This window comes from Triticum aestivum, chromosome 5B (assembly GCF_018294505.1).
Source record: "Triticum aestivum cultivar Chinese Spring chromosome 5B, IWGSC CS RefSeq v2.1, whole genome shotgun sequence".
Taxonomy (NCBI): domain Eukaryota; kingdom Viridiplantae; phylum Streptophyta; class Magnoliopsida; order Poales; family Poaceae; genus Triticum; species Triticum aestivum.
The window spans coordinates 548,881,765-548,900,134 of NC_057807.1; the positions used below are offsets into that span (position 1 = coordinate 548,881,765).

General features: G+C 43.2%; 1 protein-coding gene across 4 annotated transcripts; it reads left to right on the top strand.

Moving 5' to 3' along the window:
• The first annotated feature begins 1,184 nt into the window (after positions 1-1,184).
• On the top strand, positions 1,185-13,746 carry LOC123113115 (uncharacterized). Of its 4 annotated transcripts, XM_044534256.1 has the most exons (14): positions 1,185-1,578; positions 2,354-2,992; positions 3,422-3,642; positions 4,246-4,545; positions 4,669-4,842; positions 6,015-7,080; positions 7,152-7,240; positions 8,494-8,598; positions 8,696-9,832; positions 10,579-11,208; positions 11,309-11,504; positions 11,622-12,347; positions 12,476-12,557; positions 13,401-13,746. In XM_044534256.1, exons 2-13 carry the CDS (start codon positions 2,389-2,391, stop codon positions 12,541-12,543), a joined length of 5,316 nt encoding a protein of 1,771 aa, XP_044390191.1. In that variant the 5' UTR covers positions 1,185-1,578; positions 2,354-2,388; the 3' UTR covers positions 12,544-12,557; positions 13,401-13,746. The 4 variants fall into 4 exon arrangements, with proteins under 4 accessions (XP_044390191.1, XP_044390190.1, XP_044390189.1 ...); XM_044534255.1 differs by having other exon boundaries at positions 4,276-4,545; positions 11,622-12,557; XM_044534254.1 differs by having other exon boundaries at positions 1,186-1,578; positions 11,622-12,557.
• Positions 13,747-18,370: the final 4,624 nt, after the last annotated feature.

Sequence of the window (18,370 nt, forward strand, 5' to 3'; positions counted from 1 at the left end):
TCAAACGGTCTATCGTGTGCGACGAATTTGACAAAATTTGTCCAAAATATCTCCAAACGTGAACACAAAATTAAGCATTTACGGTTGACGAAACTATGAGGCAATCGCAAAACATGGAACCGTAATATCGATATGCATCTTTTTCGTATAAAGCTTATCTCGAATCGAAGCACCGTTTTGTCGATTAGAAGGGAGAAGAAAGAAAGGAGATTAGGGAGAAGCTTATTTGACTAGAAGAAGATAACACGTACACGCTGTGTAAGTGCGCGCATCCCTTGAGCCTCCTCTCTTGCAAGGGGCCACCCATGTGCGCTTATTGTAGCTCAGCTCGGCATGTCTCGTTGAAAACTGCGAATCTGATCGTTTCAGCAAGACATGCCCAAATGTGCTTTAAACTTCATACGATGCATGCCGAACAGTGTATGCGAGTAGCCGAACAGGCCGAATTCTCCCGTGCAGCCTGGTTAGGCCTAGTACGTGCAACCAAACATGTCCTTGTAGATTTTTTGTACGTCCAGAGATGTGGGTGCCCCTGCTCCCTTATTATTTGGCTTCACGGTCATCGTCTTCAGCCGCGCGGCCTGGTTAGGCCTAATGCGGGCAACCAAACACGTCCTTATATATTCTTTGTAGGTCGAGTCGAGTGGGTTATAGCTGGCCAAACGGGCCGGCCCAGCCCGGCACGGCACGGCCCATTCTAATCGTGCCTGGCACGGCCCGGCCCGCCAAGACACGATTATTATACGGGCCGTGCCGTGCCGGCCCGCGTGCTGCAGCCTGCAGCCCATGCACGGCCCATATGCTAATCAGGCCGGCCCACCGGCACGCTAGGCCCACTAATCTGCCTTCTATTTTGCGCACTGGGCATTTTTAGCCTATTTTTACCTGTTGGGCCATATTAGGATACATAAAAAAAAGATAATCGGGCCGTGCCGTGCCGGCCCGCGTGCTCGGCCTTCAGGCCCAGGCACGGCCCTTGGCGTGCCGCGTGCCGGGCCTGGCCCGTTTATCACGTGCCGTGCCGTGCCGGCCGTGCTACCGGGCCGGCCCAGCTATCCCGGCCCGTTTGGCCACCTATAGAGTGGGTGCCCCTGCTCGCTCATTATTTGGCTGCGTGGCCACCCGTCTTTGGCCCCAGAGTTAAGATGAAATTACCCATATTTGCCACTGTGAAAATCCTAATCGGTGCCCAGTCCGGCAGTCCCCGTCCCCGTCCAGCGTCCACGCAATAGTCAACGCAGACGCAGTCCCCATTTCTAGGGTTCTCGTCCGCCGTCCAGCAGCTGCCCCCCGGCGCGCCCCCACCTCGCCGCCGGCAGGCAGCCGCAAGACCGCCGTCGGCCGCCTCCACCCCCTCATCCACCTCCATTCGCTCCGGCCTCCTCTCCTCCGCTCCGCGGCCGCCCCCGTCCGCCTCGACAACAGTGACCGGCCGTCGCAGGAGCTCGACCAAGACGACGGGCCGCCGCAGGAGCTCTACCCCCGGCACCGCCTCAGCCGTCTCTCTTCTTTCACTCGTCCTCCCTGTGCCGGCCGGCTCGACCACGGCGGACGACTCCGTAGCAGCTCGACTGTGAGGTAAAAAAAAATAATCATTTTTTTATGTGTGCTGTACATGCCCTTGTACAATGGGGGGCACCACAACAACCATTTTAGTGGCCTAGGTAGCCATTTGATGTCCCTGTGCACCCCTGGCTGTTCTCAGACTTGTGCTGTTGCCATGCAGTCTAGTTGCTGGTCATGTACAGTGCGAGGTCCTGCAAAACATTTGGGTTTGTTGCTACAGAATTTGTGCTGAGTTTTTTTTCTGTTTCCATTTGCGTGCTCAATGTATTGATGCATTGATCCATGAGAATACTCCTTTGACATGCCGAAATTCCATAATGATCAACACAGCCGCATAATTAGACAATTATGTTTGTATTAGTGTTCTTATAGGAAAATTTCCATTCTCATTCATATGCATTGACCTGAAAATTCCACTGAATAATTAACTAGGTAATTTGTCGAATAGCTATATTTATAAACTAAGTCAACCTCTAATTATGTTCTTCTCATTAAATAGTATGCAACCAATCTTTCAGCTTTTACGGGTATTTCAGAAATTTACCCCACAGCCACATTTCAGACAGCTGGTTTGCCAAATGGTTTTAAAGCTTTCTCACAGCACACAGCCTGCACAGCTTTTCCACAGCACATCTCCCACAGCTGCTTTCAGAAAATCCACAGCCTAACCAGACAAAACCCAAGTCGCACTGTTTGCGTGTCGCGAAATTAAACAAATCATCTGTTTGGTACCGTGCTCCTCGACCAAATATCTGACCCCCCTCTGCTTCTGATTGCGTTATTCTAGGTGCCCTGCCTAGTGCGTTGATTCTGCGGAAGCGGATGGCCAATACCCGGTCAGGAGGGGCGAACAATGAGGGAGCAGGGGGCACCAGTGCAAGGAAAGGCAGCGCCGCCACCAATGCAAAAGACCCCATGTCTGCAACGACCTCCACCTCGTCTGCCAGTGGAAGGGAGTCTAGAAGCTTGTCCACACGTGAAACAAGCGATGAGCAGAAGCCAAACCTCAGGAGGTCGAACCGAGAAACAAAAGGAAAGAATCCCATTGTGACCAACAGTTCTGCCTCTACACCTGTTTCGCAGAAATCTATTAGGGGCAGGAGCAACCCCAGCACACCTGGTACCCCGAAATCGTCAGCAAGGAAGCTAAAAGGGTCGACGAGGAAGGCTAGTACCCCAAGAACGTCCGACAGAGTAAAGAAAAGTACCGTTTCAGCTTCTACTGCTTCAAATGATTCAAATGGAGTTTCTAGTCCAGTGGCTACTCCCGACAAAACTGTAAAAAGAGAAATTGATGAACATAACTCAACAAAGAATGATGCTTCCGAGAGTGGTACTATGCCATTGAAGAAGCAGAAAAGGCTAACCACACAGAGCTATACAAATCTCTTCAAGACATCTTCTGAAGAACATGAAAAATCCCCTGGTACTTGATTTCCCTGTGACTTTGAGCTCATGTTTTGCTTTTCCAATCAACTAGGATGATAGTCACAGTTTAGTTTGCCTGTTTCATTATCACGCATGGTTGGCCTGTTTGTTGTAAATAGCCATCTCCAAGACTTTGCTTTTTGCTGCATATGATGTAGGTTCATCTTAGATTGCTGAAGGCGTAAAGCTTAACGTGTTCTTGTGACAGGTTTGGTCAGGATGAAGTGTTACTAGCTTGCTGCATGCTCTAAAAACAATGCAAGACGTTCCATCAAAGCACTTTTGTTGAAATAATTAACATAACATCTTAATAGGCTTGTATAGCTTGTTATCAACGAAATTTTGGCATATCAATTATTTTCATCCTAATGCCTTCGTCCCTTTTTATTTTTCTTTGGTGATGTATTCTCTGCTGCTACTTTCAAAGCCTATGAGGGAAATGCTTCCAAGGTACACGCAGAAGATAATGGCTCTGTTTTGAGGCATGAAGAAAGTGGCGCACATGAAGAGGATAACCAGGCACATTTAAGTCAAGTCGCCAATAATTTTTTGGAAGGCTATACTTCTGGCCTGTGTGAAGTTCCCAAGGTGATATTGGAGACAGATGGGTTGAAAACTGATGCTGAAAAATCTGCTCCCATTTCAGAGGTTTGCTCAACCATCTTCTATTCTTTTGAGTTGTGGTTTTTTGATTCTACTCTTTATGAAATCAAGGCCTTGCTGTAAGTACCAGTTCTCTCTGCCTTCATCCTTTGTAGGTCTTAACCCTGGAGTAGCAAAATATAATTAAGTAACATATTCTGGTAATAGATTAATAGTACGTTCTTTCGTTGCTCCTAGATCACAATATCACCTCTTGGGCGTAAATCATTACAACTCTTGACCTTAAATTATTACAAAGCATTACTGTAAGTATCATTGTTATTTTCCTTCATCCTTTATAGGTCGCAAGTCTCGAGTGGCAAAATAGAAGTAAATAACTGAACACATATTCAGTAATACATCAAAATATTCTTTATTTGCACCTGAATTATCTCATATAATGTCTTGAGGTTCTTACTTAAGTACACCTCATGCAGGACACCGTGTTCACCTGACGGGATACTTTGTATAGTTCCCTTTTAGCAACCTGAATTCCTATTAAGCATATGCTTGATTTTTTTTTGTAACATCGTTGTTGCTTCAGTATGTTGGCTTCTTATTTGCAATGTAGCTTTTCTTTCTCTTATCATCCTACCATCTGTATCGAAGGACTTGGTTACATTATCAAGTCCTGTACAGGCACATATGACTGCTGATCTGTGCTCAAGCAGTCCTGCAATGGATGCTACAGAGCCAACTGATGACTGTTCAGAGTTAGCACTTCACGTTGCAATGGGCCAGAAAGTGGATTCATCAAAATTTGTGGAGTATTGGGTTCCTGCTCGACTTTCACGAGTACAACTAGAATTCTACTGTTATACCTTACTTTCAAACTCACCAGCCCTTCGATCACATTCAAAAACTGACAGTATTGGTGCTCTTTGCAACATTCTTGTATCCCTTCGGAAGGTTAGCTGTTAAAATTTCTGAACATGCATGACACCTTTTTTTCACAGTAGGGAGTTAGATGGAATTTGCCATGGTACTCATTGTGCATAGCTAACTGTCTTTACTGATCTTATCATGCAACAGTGCTGCGACCACCCTTATCTAGTAGATAAAACGTTGCATTTATTACTTACCAAGGGACACCCAATAACTGATATCCTAGATATTGGAGTGTGTGCAAGTGGTAAGCTACTGCTTCTTGACAAAATGCTCCAAGAAATCTGGAAAAAAGGGCAGAGAGTTCTTATCCTTTCCCAGGTGAGCATTTTGTGTTACCATGCCTCAGATAATCTCTTACTTCTTTCCCGCAAAAAAAAGATAATCTCTTACTTCCATTATTTAATTTTGGCCCAATTTCTGTAGCAATGCCTGTTATGTGTGATTCATTACTAGTACTTGTACCCAAAGAGTTGGCAAGGATTAATATTTTTTACTTCCTCAAAGCATGCATTATTTTATTTTTGGTAACTGAAGCAGCGATGATTTCCTTTACTTATTTGTCAATGTTATGCACAAGTGTTATCAACTTGTCTTAGGAGAAGTTTCAAGCTGTCTTTGCTCTTTGGTACATTTTGTCAAATTTTTAGTAATAACATTTGGGTATCACTTTCCTCAGTCGCAAAATCAAGTTCTGCAGAAAGACTAGTGATGTTTCATTTTAGTATAGTTATGGACATAGAATTCCGCAGCATGGAGTTTCTAGGCATTGATTTAGTTTGATTGTTTAAACACCGAAGAAATTATAGCACGGCGGCACTTCACTGTCTCCAGTGGTAACTCTTGTGTCCTTTGCAGCAACGGGCAGTAGAAAACTAGCATCCATCTTTCCTTCAGATGCCCGTTTAATGTCAGCTGTTGGAACAAGCTTGGCATTCAGTAGGGCAGACCAGCAGAGAAACGGCATCGATGACATGCTGCACCATCGTACTGCTGTTTTTTCAGGGAATAGATTCTTGGGCATCTTTGTCATGGCCTGTTTGCTTATATCTGGAAACAAAGGAACACACAGATTTTTTTGCTAAATAGCCCCTATTAGACCATGGCTCATCCTGAAAGAAGTCCATGTTCAATTATGAATGCATGGTTGCTCCTGCAGAAAGTTGACACATCTGCACTTGATTCCATTTAATCTTTTTTTGGTACAATGAACATATGGTTCACTTCAGAAACAACATTTTGCAAGCACATGCTCTAACATCGTGATGTCTGTTAAAAAAAGATGTTGGCACATTTTCTCAAAATGTACAAATGTTACTTTTTAAGCACCATGTGTACTTTTTAATGGCTGAAGGGTATATGATATATCCCTTATTAAGCTCATTCTTTGGGTAGTTCCTGATTCGTCATTGTTAGAATTAAATATCATGATCTTTTTGAATGGTTTCCCAAGCTTATCAGTGCAATATAATGTTACTTTCTTCTATGTGCAGTCTTGTGGTGGGGCTGACAATCCAATGGGTGACATTTTGGATGACTTTGTCCATCAAAGATTTGGTTTTGAGTCATATGAACGCGTGGAGTGTGGTCTGAATGTACGAAAGAAACAGGGTGCAATGAGTATGTTCAATGACACAACTAAGGGCCGGTTTATTTTCTTGATTGATAGCCGTGCGTGTGTCCCAAGCATTAAACTATCATCAGTTGATGTCATCATCATATATTGTAGTGATTGGAACCCCACAAATGACTTGAGAGTCCTCGAGAAGATCAGCATAGAGTCACAATCCGAGTGTGTGCCCATTTTTCGTTTATATTCGTCTTGTACAGTGGAAGAGAAGGCTCTTATACTTGCAAAGCATGATCATATTCTTGATAGCACTGTCCAGAATATAACGCCTATCCTGAGCCATTCTCTGCTTAGTTGGGGTGCATCATTTCTCTTCAGTAGACTCGAAGGGCTAAAAAACTATGCATGTTTACGCAAGGATTCTGATGCTGAGAAACTGTTCATGGATAAAGTACTTTTGGACTTAAAGAAGTTATCCACTAAAGATGATCCCAGCACTAAGATGAGCAATGCAGCCATATCACAAGCTCATCTGAGTGGACCTTTTTATTCTAGAGATAGTCTTGTAGTAGGTGAGAGGGAGGGGATCTCTGCACCTGATAGTGATCTGCCAAAGTTCTGGGTAAATTTGCTAGATCAGAAGTCTCCTCGTTGGCAGTATATAACTGAGCAGGCACAAAGAAGCCGTAGAAAGATACAAAACATGGAAGAAGGGAAAATTCCTGCCGATGAGGCTGATGAAGCCAGTACCAAACGCAGAAAAATTGCTGGAATCTTGGATTCATCTGCAAATGTTTTAGCTGGCGAAGACAAGGACTCAATATTGCCTGAAACTAATACGACATCTAGTTCTCATCGAAAAATTGCTGGGATCTTGGATTCATCTGCAAATGTTTTAGCTGGCGAAGACAAGGACTCAATATTACCTGAAACTAATATGCCATCTAGTTCTCATCAAATATCAGTTGACGACACATGGCAGGAACAAGGTATACTACTGTAACACCAGCTCTGTTTTTGGTGCGAATAATGCACTGTTCTAACAGAGTCCGTTTTGTAGGGGTGAAAAATCTTCAGGACACACAAAAAAGTCTTCATATCCAGTTGAAACCAGAGCTCTCAATGCTATATGAATTGTTTGAACTACCGGTATGCTGAATGTAACGACTTCATTGTTCCCTTGATGTTTGTGTTGAAATATATTGCCCGCCCTTCTCCACCAGTCCAGATTTTTGGGGGATGGTCCCAGATGGCGCGCTCGTTCTCCGTGTCCATCTCCTGTGCTGCTGCCCGCTCCACCTCGAAGTTGGCCCAGAAGGCATGCTCTCTCTCTGCCGCGGCCTCCTCAATGCCTATGTCTGAGGCGGCGGCCTGGTGGGCATCCCAAGCCACCCTAACAGTGAGGGACCGGCGGGAAACCGGCCGTGGCAGCTTTCCCGGCGATCCCACTCCTCTGCAATGAGGGCAGCCTCCTGCGCGTCCTCCTCGTCCAGCTGCTGTGCCTCCTCCGTGAGTGACAGCCAGTCTGGCCTTGGGCGAAGCGGTTTGGTGAGGACGAGGAGGGAAGTGGAGCTGTGGGCGGCAGGGAGGTGAGCTGGGACGAGCAGGCCTTCCTATAGCAGCGAGCAGTGGGAAATGGAGCCGGCGGGCGGCAGGAAAATGGGGCGGAAACGGGCGCAGGCTGTTGGACACGCGACGGCGGCCATTAATTGGCTCGTTTTCTGGTGAGATAAGCGGCTGCGGGACTGTTACGAGCATCTGACACGACCCATTGGCTGTGTGTGTGTGTGGAGGGGGGGGGGGGGGGGGGGGAAGGCCACGTAGGAGGACGAGGAGAGAGGTGAAACTTCCCTACCACACAGGCGGTTGGATTTAGAGCGTGCTCTAAAGCAGCCCCTTGCACCCTCCAGATATGGAGGCTATGATTTGGAGCACGCTCCAAAAATCGTGGAGGCCGAGGGCGATATGGCTTCTCTGCTAGACCCCTTTTTTGGGCCCCGAACACCATAAGGTGGTTATGGGGACTGGGCCGTTTTGCTGATTCTGCTAGTGTTGCTAGTGTTTAACATATTCTTTTGGTCAGAAGTAGTAACCTAATTGGCAGTATTGAAAGTTCTGTAAGAACGATACTAAGAATCAAATACATCCCGCAGAGAAGTATAATGTTTGGTTGTTTGTAATTGATCAACAGTCGTAAACTCTGCCTAAACTGAAGAGTGCAGCATTCTGAACAGCAATACATTATGTATAGCAAATAAATACAGACAAGTTATCAAAAAGTGATTCACTCTACCATTTCAGTGAGGTTAAAATTCCTGAAGACGCATGATTTAATATAGTCATCATTTTGTTATTTTAGATGATTGGATTCTTTGATGGAACTGTAGCATGTTGTTGTGCAGGGGAGTGTTAAATGTTTATGTGAGGAACTTCTTGAGTATACTTTGAAGAATCACCAAGTCAGTCAGGTGCCAAAGGACATACTGCATGCATTCAACATTGCACTGGTTAGAGAAAAGCCTTCTGTAATTGTGTACTACATGTTCAATGTTAAATATTGCTGTTCTTCATGAATGTTTTCCTTCTTTGCATGCTTTACTTCAGTGCTGGCGTGCTGCTTCTCTCTCAAGGCATAAGGTTAATCATAGAGAATCACTGGCCCTTGCTGTAGAACACTTGAAGTATGAGTGCAGTGAAATTCTTGCTGAGAAGGTTTATAAGAAGCTAAGGATCCTAAAGAAGGAGTTCTCTCATAGGGTAGGCAGAACAGGCAAGAGTAATCAATCAATTTCAGTAAAGAACATATCACCATGCCAGCAGGAGCCCTCAACTAAATGTGGAACTGACAAATCAATCCCTAAGCAGGCAGCATCTGTTGGTGAGAACGAATCACATCAAGAGGATTCACATGACTTAGTGATTGAGCCTATCGTACTAGGAGAGAAGGAAGTGCTATATGTTCCAGAGATTAATGAAAAACAACATTTATCAAAGGATGCACTTCTTAATAGAATCACAGAGAAAAGAATTAAATTAGTTGACATGGTATTCTCCTTGAGAGAAAAGAATATCCATGATAAACAAACAAATGAGGTCGCAATGTTTGACATGCACAGGCACAAGGGAGTGGAGAAACTGAGAGAAGCACGCAGAATAGTTGTGGAACACCTTCGTAGGTCTCAAGCTGATCTAGAGGACAGAGGTGGTCAAATGAAGCTAATAGTTGAATGGTTCACTATGCTACTATATGCGTTTCTGAAGCACATGAGGTACCAGCGTGAGAAGCTTGACTTGCAGCAATCAATGGTGTGGACTAAGGAATTACAGTTGAAAGAAAATTTCCTTCACGAAGCAAAATTTGGCCAGTTAGATCTTACTTTTGATGAACATATTTATTTACCAGATTCAGGCTTTGCTATTGAGGAATTCAGCCACTTTAGCTCCTGTGTTGATACAGCAACTTTGGCAAACTGTCCGCAGTCTTTGCATGAAACCTCAGCGATGGAAGTTACATTGGTTCGTAGTGTGATTTCATCTGATGTTATCAATGCAGAAGCAGCGAGAAGTAGTTCTGCTGAAGTTCTTATCCACAATGAGGGAATGCCAGCATCAGAAGGCATTGGTTTGACAGAGAACACGATCAGCAATAGTTTTGATTGCATCGACTCACAAGGAGGGGCATCTCTGGCTGTTCAACACCAAGTAAATTCTAGTCCTGCAATTGATAATTCTATTAATCAGGTAAGGTGGATTAATCAAGTAGACTTGCTAGTTCTTTGGAGTGATTTCATTCTGATGTTATAAGCTTATCCATATACATAGGAACTGTCGGCTTAACTTTTTTTTAATGAAAACTTCCAACATAATTAGCAGTCAATTTATGTAAGATTATACAACACATTGAAGCTTCTGTTCAAGTTTCATGTCATGTTTTATGGATTGTAGATTTTTCATATAAGTTCTCCTTTGTGATAGCGAAAAGGAAAGGAGATGTTTAGTAGGCTCATCTAGGATGTGTAGTTTTTGTTCTTTCCATGTGGCAATGTGAACATAGTTACTTGCTCATCATGGGCTGTACAGTACACTAGGAATAGAAGGTGGAACTGTATGTAGTATGTTGCCTTTCATACTATGTCATGTTTTAAGGTTTGTAGATTACTCATTCAAGTTCTTTGTAATAATATATCGAAAGGAAAAGAAATGTTTAGTAGGCTATCTGTGAGCGTCTGTGACTTTGTGTACCTATTTACTTGTATGTACTTCCAAATAGTGGACATCCCAGTTGATGCAGCACTTATCTTTCCATTAGAGTCAGTGCTGAACACATGGTCTTCATGTTTTAGTTCATGGTACTCCATTACATTATGGTTGCACTAGTATTCATGGAACTTCATTACATTATGGTTGCACTAGTATTCCTTTTGACCGTTTTTATTATTAGTGTCCATTATGATACTATAATCCTATGTACCTGTGACATTTATCAGGAATCTTCAAGTGGTGGCCATAGAAGGACCGAACATGTTGAGCGACAGAGTGGTGTGGGTTCGCAACCATTACTCGGAGAGACTGACCAACATTTAGGAGATGCTGAAATGGAAGTTAACACCGGCAATAGGGACGATACTCAGGAAGATCCACCTTACCTAGAACCACAGACTCTGGCTCCTGTGCCCAGCCAGGCTTCCTTGCAAATGTCCAAGGAAGTTGAAGCTGAGGCCAACCTTGTACTGCAGTCAGCCCAACCAATTGCAGCTCCAGCACAACTTCTGCAAAGAGAGGCAGAACAAGTAGACCGTTCTGGTGTGATACCAGCTCAGACTTTGCAACCTGAAATGCAACCATCAGCATCCAGGGAAGCTTATATGCAGGCAGATCTGATAATTCAGTCTGCACTACCAAGTATGGTGCCAACTGAGCTTTCACGGTTGCTTGAAAGAACACACCCTGATCAGTGTCAACTAAGTCATCAACCCGAGGCTGCACTGGGTTCTTCAGCAAAACTGGTGGCATCAATGGTGTTTAATCATCCACCAGTTGGTGATGAACCACTGAAAAATGAGTTGCACAGATTACGGTCATACATTGACTCGCTTAATAAAACCAACGAACTAAAGGTTTGCTATTTCTTCTAGCTCATGTATATCTATCTTGGTTGTGAGTTTCTTACACTATTTCCGGGATTCATCTTGTTCTCCTTTTTTCACTTATGGACAGAAATCACAACTTAGGACTGAGTGTAGCCAAGAAATAGACAAGGTCAAACAAAAGTACGATTTGTTACTTCAAGAACAGGATTCCACTCATCTTCAGCAAACAAAGACACTTGATAATTTATGTGAGAAAGTTCTCCTCAACCAGTCAATAGCTGACTATTTTCGGGCTAAATTCATATCTTCTTCTGGAGCACAAGGTATTTAGTATTGACTACAAGCAATCATACTTGATGTCCTCTAAATGATTATGCTGACATGATTTCCAGACATCCTCCCAAATCTCTATCGCTAATGCTAATTACTTTGATCTGCAGCTAGAGCCCAGAGCCCTCCAAATCACCAGACACCCCAGGCCTCTCAGCAAGTTCCCCCGAGGCCTTCAGCTGTAGCAGCGACTGCATCACCAGCTGCGTCGTCGTCAGCTGGTCGATCACCAGTATTGACACATCATATCCAACCATTACAGGTCGATCGACCATCACCATCATCACCAGCTGGTCCACTACCACATGTCCAACCATTAAAAGTCGATCGACCATCACCATCATCATCGCCATCTTCACAAGTTGTCAGACCTCGCCCCTCCATACTAAACAACATTGTCAGATCACCGTCAACTACTTTTAGTCTCGCGCCAGTTCTGCCACGGGGAAGCTTTGGAGTCCAGAGTGAACTAGCACGTGCACGTGCACCTGCTCCTCATCTTCGGCGCAGGTTGCCTCCACAGGTGCAGTCTATGGCATCTGCAAATCAGCAGCAGCTTCCAACTAAGCTTGAGAGCATGTCTGCAAGGACATGGGCTACCCCTGTGACTCCAGTAAATATAAGACAATCATGCCCACAAGCAGTTCCCCCAGGGAACCCATCACTGTCAAGTTTGCACCCAAGTTTATACCCCACTTTAGCCGCACTCTTGGGACCATCAAGTTCACATCAAATTCAGCAGGGTCCACTACTGCCATCAAGTTCACTGCCAACACGCTTGTCGTCTCCAGTACCTTCAACTCCAAATCCAGTTCTGCCACTAACATCACCGCGAGGTTTGACTATGACATTTAGTGTTTCCTCAGCTGCGTCGAATGTGTTGCCAAGTAGGGGTGTTGGGCCTTCCACATCAGGCACTCCGCAGTCAGATTCTGATTCAGCACGCTGGATGAATGGCTAACAGGAAGGCTTGGGCTGCACAGTGATCCCCATGGCCTGGCGGCTCCTACAGATGTGGTATTGCTTATCTGATGATGAAGAGACCGGTACGTTCACATTTCCTTGACACTGAGTGTAGTAGGTTGCTTGACAAATTAGAGATCTCAAGGATAGCACCACTACAAAGATATGATAATTTGAATATCATTATCTCAGGTGCAAATGACACGCGAATGAGTTCGTTGTCTCAAGTGCAGATTTACAGCAGAAAACTCACTGAAATACTATTTTGGAACTAGTAGTTCACAGTAACTAAGAGAAAAAAGAAAGAAGTGTTAAAGATTAGATTGTCAACTGGAGCTGACATGAACACAGTGAGCCGATCCATTGTTCTTCCATGATATATAGTACGAAATTCAACATATGTTTTCAGTTGCAACTAAGCTATAGACAACGATGAATGAATATTAACTAGCAGGCACTAAGGATAACACACACTTATGGTGTTGAATCCAATATAAGGTGTCCTGTGTATTTCTTTAAAGCCGCCATGTGCAAGCAAATACATCTGCACGTAAGGAACTAGCTAAACAAACTAGCTCATGAGTCTCAATCTAAGCGAACTACTCCCTCTGTTCCTAAATATAAGTCTTTGTAGAGATTTCACTATTGACTACATACAAAGCAAAATGAGTGAATCTACACTCTAAATGCACATCCGTATGTGATCCATAGTGAAATCTCTACAGAGACTTATATTTAGGAACAGAGGGAGTAGTTCTGTAGCATAGTTTTATTCATAGTTTCTGTTAAATATTTTTCTTTATAATTTACAATTTTCGTTTAGCAAACTGATGTGCCATAAATGATCATGTGATGCGATAGATGAAAAGTTCAATTTTTATGCACATGTTATGGATGTCTAACCAATAGAATCATTTGCCCTATAGATGATCAAACCAAGCAAAAACGACGATCATCGCTGAAGAGCTCTCCGACAGAAGGGTTGCTTGCAAACAAAATAAACTGATGTCCATGTAGTGCAACTGTTTGTTTCTGCTCGAGTTATATTATGTTCCTTGTGTAGCATGTATATTCTCCCTGTTGTATGAGGGGTTTCCTGCGTATTTACCATCTATATATGTATATATGTACTGGCCATTGGCCCCGAGGAAAGACAAGTTGCATATTTCCTAACATGGTATTAGAGCCCTAAGGTTTTCTTTTTCGCATGCGCAACTCGTGCTTGATCTTATGATCATTTAACCATAAATAGTACGTGTTCAGTGTCAACAAGCATGAATGTTTTTTTACAACCACCCCCCGTCCCATAATATGAAGATGTTATTACAATGATATACTCACATATCGGTTGTAATAACATCTTATATTATGGAGGGAAGGGAGTAATAACTAATATGTTTGGTGTAAATATATAGAGAAGTTCTTACATAATTATCCATAGTACTGCTTGAAAGTTACCAAGTACTCATGATAGAGGATGAGTCAACCATTGGGCACAAATACTAAAGAATCTAGGTGGCAAAGAACATCCCAAATGCTTTAAAGACCTACAATATCAGGGATATTTTGTAGCCACATCAGAATGCTGAAACAATAAATGCAGACCTGCTGGAGCAACAACAAAAAGAAGCAGCACATCAGATTTGTACTAGATGGCTAGTGAATAATGATGGCCTGAAAGAAGGATGTGGATACAAACCTGCAAGAGCAACAAGAAGTAAAAAAGCAATGCACCGGATCTGCAATAGACGGCAAATGGGACGCCGGGACCGCCCGATCTGATGCCTAGCGCATGATTTTATCGGTTTTGATAAAAAAAATGGGAATGAGGAGTTTTTTTTTTTTTGAGAAAATTTCCGATATATTCATCTTCAATCATGGCAGTACAACGAATACCAAAAACAATAAAAAATACATCCAGATCCATAGACCACCTAGCGACGACTACCAGCACTGAAGCGAGCCGAAGGCGCGCCGCCGTCATCGCCCCTCCATCGGGCACAACTTGTTGTAGTAGACAGTCGGGAAGTCGTCGTACTAAGGCCCCGTAGGACTAGCGCACCAGAACAGCAATCGCCGCAGATGAAGAATAACGTAGATCAGAAAGATCCAATCCGAAGACACGCGAACGTAGACGAACAACGATGAGATCCGAGCAAATCCATCAAAGATAGATCCGCCGGAGATACACCTCCACACGTCCACCAACGGTGCTAGACGCACCGCCGGACCGGGGACTAGGCGGGGAGACCTTTATTCCATCTTCAGGGAGCAGCCGCCGTCTCGTCTTGCTGAGCAGGACACAAACCCTAGCAAAACTGAAAGAAACGACTAAAAACAGAGCCCTCCCGCCGGCCCTTGCCGAGATCCACCGCGCCCCCATGACCCTAGGGCCATCGGAGAGGAGGCGGACCTGCAGCGGCGGCGGCGGGAGGCAGAAACCCTAACTTCAGGGGCAGAGACAGGGGGTGCGAGCAGGGGCCAGACACCCCCATCGCCTCGGCCCCCCTATTCATCCGCTGAGAGGCAGTTCAGTTAATGAGGAGTTCCTCAACTTGAAGAAAACCATGTCTCCCGCGTCTAAGAAAACACCAAACGCCACAAGCTGCACACACCTTGCCACCCGGATATATGGGACTAACATGTCGGCTGAGATTTAAATAATTCTTTTTTATAAAAAAAGTTGTTTGCTCATGCAACCAGAGATCACGTTTAATTCCCTCAGGGATTGGTTAGGTATTTACAGAGATCACTGTAAATGATTTTTCTTCTACCACCCAAGATATAACTTATCCTGTTCTTGTAGATTTCGTACCACCTCAACGACTTCTTTTCCATGTAACCGTCATCATCCAAGCCTCCCAACTCCCTCCACTATCAAGTAGAGAATGTTGGTGTCCTGCTGGTTCACGACCGGGTATGTCGGCGCCTTTCGTAACAAAGGTGAGTACTTGTGGTCGTGGAGAGACCAGAGGTCACCGAATTGGAGGGTGGTTTCCTTCTCCCACCCCGACTCCGGCGTCCTTAGGGCATGATCGAACTCTTGGTCGATGGGGCAGTTGGGCCTTCCAATCCTGGCGCTAGGTACGACATCGACGCCAGAAAAGGAACCGAGCGCTTGAGCTATTTTCTGGGAGCTCCTATACGCCGCTAACTGCGGTAAACAGGCGGCCTCACGCACAGGAATTTCTCCGACTGGGCCGGCCCATCTATCGCGGGGGGAACTCGCAAAAAAGAAACACAACTGCCTCGGGAAAATCCTACTCGCCTCTCACTGCGGCAAGCTGTCGACGCTTCACACAGGAGGAGGTTCGAGCGAGCGACCGAGTGGGGCGGCCTGTTTTAACGTTTTAGCAGACACTGGTTTTTCGGAACCTTCTATGATGTTTCCAACCGGTTTTTTCCTGGTTTTGGGAACCTTCTAGAAGGTTCCTGAACCGCCTTTTTCTTTTTCAGTTTGTTTTTCATTTTCCTTGTTTCTATTTCTATTCTTTTTTCTTTTTTCTTTTCTTTTTTCTGTTTCTTTTCCTTTTTCTTATTTTCAAGTTTATTTTCAAATTTTGTTTCCGAATTTCAAAAAATGTTCCTGTTTTTTTAGATTTTGTTCATAAATTAAAAAAATGTTCTCGTTTTTCAAAATTTGTTCACAAAATCTAATAATGTTCCCGTTTCAAATTTTTTGTTATGAATTTTCAAAAAATGTTCCTGCTTTTCAAAAATTGTTCGAAGTATTTTTGTTCATTTTTCAGAAAATTTTAAAATAATGACATGGATTTCACAAAATGTTTCTGTTTTCAAAAATTCTTTACAAATTTTAAAAAGTATTATTATTTTTCAAATTTTGGTTCATGTATTAAAAAATTGTTCGCATTTCAAATTTGTTTGGGATTTTCAAAATTCTTCTCCATTTGGAAATTTGTTCTAAAAATTCAAATTTGTTCCCATTTCAAAATTTTGTTCGAAAATTCTAAAAATGTTCATGTTTACAAAAAAAAAATGTTCACAATTCAAAATTTGTTCTCCCTTAAAAAATATTTATGTTTTTGAAAAAATCACTATTCAGAAACTTGTTCACATTTTCGAATCGAAAATTGATCGTAATAAAAAAATGTTCCTGTTTTTCAATATTCGTCCAGGACTTCAAAATTGTTCCTGTTTTTCAATTGCTTGCAAATTCAAAAAATTGCTAAAAAAATTAAAACTCGTGTGGGTTCTGTCAAAAATGTTCCTACTTGTAAAAAATATAATCAGAATTTACAATAAAAGATCGGAAAAAAAGAAAAATAATCTGATCTGCAGGTGTGACTAAGTCTAAATTGTTCGCATTGCCTTTTAACCATCAAATTGAATCGCACGCAGTGGCTAGCAACTTGTTAATCGTTCAATTTTTGCACCGCTCGTTGCCTTCGTGGGCCAGCCCAAATGAGGGAATAACCTATGCGATAGCTCGACATTCTGCCGTAGAATGCGGCGCATAGGAGTTCCCGCTGCCTCAAGCTCGCGACCTCGCAATTACGATCACGTGCTGCTAGCCACTAGGCCTTATGGACGACGTTGGCAATTGACAGCGTGAACCTTTTTTAACTATAACCTAATATTCAATCTAGCGTCCTATTTACTGTAACATGCAGATTATTCAATTGTTTTAAACAGATTTTAGAGAACATGAACAAAATTTTGAAAAATGTGAGCAAAATTTGAAATTTAAAAATACTTTGTAAATTATACTCCATCCGTCCGAAAATACTTGTCATCAAAATGAATAAAAAGGGATGTATCTAGAACTAAAATACATCTAGATACATCCCCTTTTATTCATTTTGATGACAAGTATTTCCGGACAGAGGGAGTAGTAACAAAATTTAGAATTTCGACATATTTTGAAAATAACTAAACATTTTTTTTAACTCGAACATTCTTTTGAAACATGGACAGGTCTAGCGGGTGGCCGTTGGCCCACTAGCACTCCACGGTGGCTGCCGAAAAAGGAAATATTTTGTCTCCCTAATCCATATTAGGAAAAGTGAACAGGTGTGGACATGCATGAACAGGATAAATAATTGTAAGCATCACGTGAATAGATGTGAACGCATTTACCATAACTTTTAAACCGCACATCGAAATTAAGATCCGTTTTCACTGTTAGAACCCTCGCGGCGTCCTCTTCGAAACTAGATCCCACATGAGTATGTTTCGATGAATTTTTTTTGTGCAATTTTGTCCACGTTTTGTGCAACTGACTAGGCGTCGATGTGCAACCACCTGACATGGATATGCAACTTTTCTCGTACACCATAGATGTGCAGTTTTCCTCTATGGTACCTCAACCCCCAAACTACCTCCTTCAAGTGAGATGTGTAACTTCGTCTGTTGCCCATGCCAACTGCATAGTAGTTGATGTGCAAATTTCCCTGCCTGTGGATGTGCTTGGTTGTTTCTGCATCGGCCAACAACCTAACAGTGGATGTGCAACTTCGGATACTGCCACGACCAACTGTCTAACAGTGACATGCAACTTTCTCGCGTATCCCATGGATGTGTAGTTTCCTTGCTAGCACCCGGCCAAAACCACCTCTGCCAGTGAAATTTGCAACGTTAGCACTCTGTTTATACTTACAACTGTAGTTTAACATGGAAACTAACTTGTGCAAACCTACTTTTGCACCGGTGGCGACATTAATGCTAACACCACTCCCCCCCCCCTCTATCTCCTCTTCCGTTAATGATACGATGCATATGATTGATACTTTTTTTTGGCCGGGAGCATATGATTGATACTTTGAACATATATAGTCATGATCCACCACACTAAATAGAACATTTAAAATTCGCGAATATTTTCTTTAATGTACTTGAACATTTTCCCAAATTTAAGTTTTTTAATTCATGAACATTT